General features: G+C 44.6%; 1 protein-coding gene across 1 annotated transcript in view; it reads left to right on the forward strand.

Annotated features, from left to right (window-relative positions):
• LOC117945704 (gonadotropin-releasing hormone II receptor-like) overlaps positions 1–1,723 on the forward strand; it is a 3,438-nt gene extending 1,715 nt beyond the window's left edge. The window contains exons 2-3 of the mRNA XM_034873388.1: positions 617–821; positions 980–1,723. Of these exons, the coding sequence (XP_034729279.1) occupies positions 617–821; positions 980–1,494 (720 nt within the window). The 3' untranslated portion in view covers positions 1,495–1,723. The remainder of the gene's footprint in view (positions 1–616; positions 822–979) is intronic.
• The last annotated feature ends 714 nt before the right edge of the window (positions 1,724–2,437 follow it).

The raw sequence follows: 2,437 nt of genomic DNA on the forward strand, positions 1-2,437 counted from the left end.
TGTATATCTAGCAAAAAGCCAGAATATAAAGCTGCAGTGAGTAAAATCCAAATAAACAGAAGAATTTAAAGTAAGACCTCTTCCTGCAGCTCTCCCCTCTCTGTTGAAAGCGTAATGTATGCACAGAACAGCCAATAGGAACGCTGGATGTCTCCGAGATGACCTGTGATTGGCCAAAGACTCCTGTCACCACTAGATTTTCTAAAGCCTGAAAACAGGGTCAAGAGGAGATGCAGCAGTCCAGTCTTCTCTCTGTCCCCTTGAATTACACTATGCTGATAGGACAACATTATTATGAGGACATCTTTGCCCCACAAAACCAAAACAAAGTGCCTCCTCAGCTCAAAGCTGCATGTCCCCGGCAACAAAATCCTCAGTTGATGAGAAGATTTATGATTTCTTATGTGTACTTTCAAACAGCGTGTTTTGACTTTTAATGTTATAGAGAACCGGCTTTTTTGCCATGATGCTTAAAGGACACATGACCTGCATTACTTCCTAGGGGTCAGACCTCTGGGACAATAATCTGTCAAACGGACAGCGCAAAGAAAATACTGCATGAAAACCACCGCCATCAAAATACTATCCTAATATCTTTTCATTTTTAATTCCACAGATGTTCATTTTTCATAATGTGACCATCACATATCCAGCCAACTTTACTCAGTGCACAACCAGGGGGAGCTTTGTCACTCACTGGCAGGAAACAGCCTACAACATGTTCACCTTCTCCTGCCTCTTCCTGCTGCCGCTGGTCATAATGATTGTCTGCTACACCAGGATCTTCATCCAGATCTCCAAACGGATGAGGAAAAATAACTGTAAGCTCACAGCTGAGTCTGGTGTTTGTTTGTTCAGAACATACTGTAGAAGAGTGGGTCAGAAAAATACCAAAGAGTGATGCATTTATTTCAGTCATGATGTTGAATGCTTACATCCCCTCTGTCCACTAAAACCGGGCTCGCTTTCTTTCCTACAGCGTCCTCAAACGAGCCACATCTCCGTTGCTCAAAGAACAACATCCCCCAAGCTAGAATGAGAACTCTGAAAATGAGCATCGTCATAGTGATCTCCTTCATCGTCTGCTGGACTCCCTACTACCTGTTGGGTTTGTGGTACTGGTTCTTCCCAGACGACCTGGAGGGGAAAGTCTCCCACTCCCTCACCCACATCCTCTTCATCTTTGGGCTTTTTAACGCCTGCCTGGACCCAATCATCTACGGCCTGTTTACCATGCGTTTCCGTAGGGGGCGCAGGAGCTGCCACTGCAAAGCCACAGTGATGTCAGACCTGGAAACTAATGCCACCATACGGAAGTGTACAGCCACTGCTTTGCCCTGTGAAAAGAGGATGGTCACTGACGAAAACGACAGAAGCTGTCAGGCAAAATCTCCTCTGAACGGAGATATCCTTGTCATTCCAGCACTGAGAGTACAACTTAATCCGAAAACAGAGCAGAACCAGGATCTATACACTGCTAATAGCACTGCTTAAACAATTTTCCCTGTTTCAGGGTCATCTGGAGCCTTGGAAACAGACACATTTGTTTCATCTGCTCTGGCAGAGGAGCTTGGTCCTCCTGTCGGTCAGGCAGATTTCCAGCCAACCACATCCAGGTCGGTCCATTCCAGCCGTTTGTTGCGACTGACAGGTTGCGGAGCCTTCGTGCTGTTTTTGGCTTGTGCGCCCTCGTCCAGGGAAATCAGTGAGCATAAACCGAGCTAAGCAACTATGCAACTGATGTGGAACTTTCTGTTGAAGTGCAATTTAAAAATTCTGATGACATAACAGACATGTCGATGCTACACTTACACAGCTAATCTCTGCACGCTATAGTCTGTTTACATTTTAGGTTGCGCTGATTGGTTGTAGGACCGTCCAACTGGTCCGGCGGAATATGAACTGAGAGGTTCAGTCTAACACTTAATCTGCATTTGTAAAATAAGTCTGAAAACATAAAATATCCATCATCATAATGTTTGTGGTGCTCCAGACGGCTCATCTTACTTATATAACATCTTTTTGAACACATGAAATATGTTCAGAGCTGTTTGTTGCTTTGTGTGTTGTGTAAGTGGCTCCTTAAAATAAGTCAGGGTCAGAACTAAAGAAAGAAAAGAGGACAGTTTGTCAAGTTACAATAGAGTGCTGTTGCATGTGGTCACACACCGGTATCAGATTCATTGTTTGTTGTCCTTTACAAAAGGAATCTGCTTTCACAACACACATTTAATACACAAAACTGTTAATATCCAAAAACGGAGCACAAGCAGACAAGCACATTACAATATACAAGTCTGTTACAGTGTGCCCAGGCTATTTAAGGCAGAGATGGCCCACGTGTCTGAAAGGAAGCTTTAAATGACTGCTGAGGTTGCTGAGGTCGCTGAGGTTGCTGAGGTTGCTGAGGTCGCTGAGGTCGCTGAGGTCGCTGAGG

Source organism: Etheostoma cragini, chromosome 1, assembly GCF_013103735.1.
Source record: "Etheostoma cragini isolate CJK2018 chromosome 1, CSU_Ecrag_1.0, whole genome shotgun sequence".
Taxonomy (NCBI): domain Eukaryota; kingdom Metazoa; phylum Chordata; class Actinopteri; order Perciformes; family Percidae; genus Etheostoma; species Etheostoma cragini.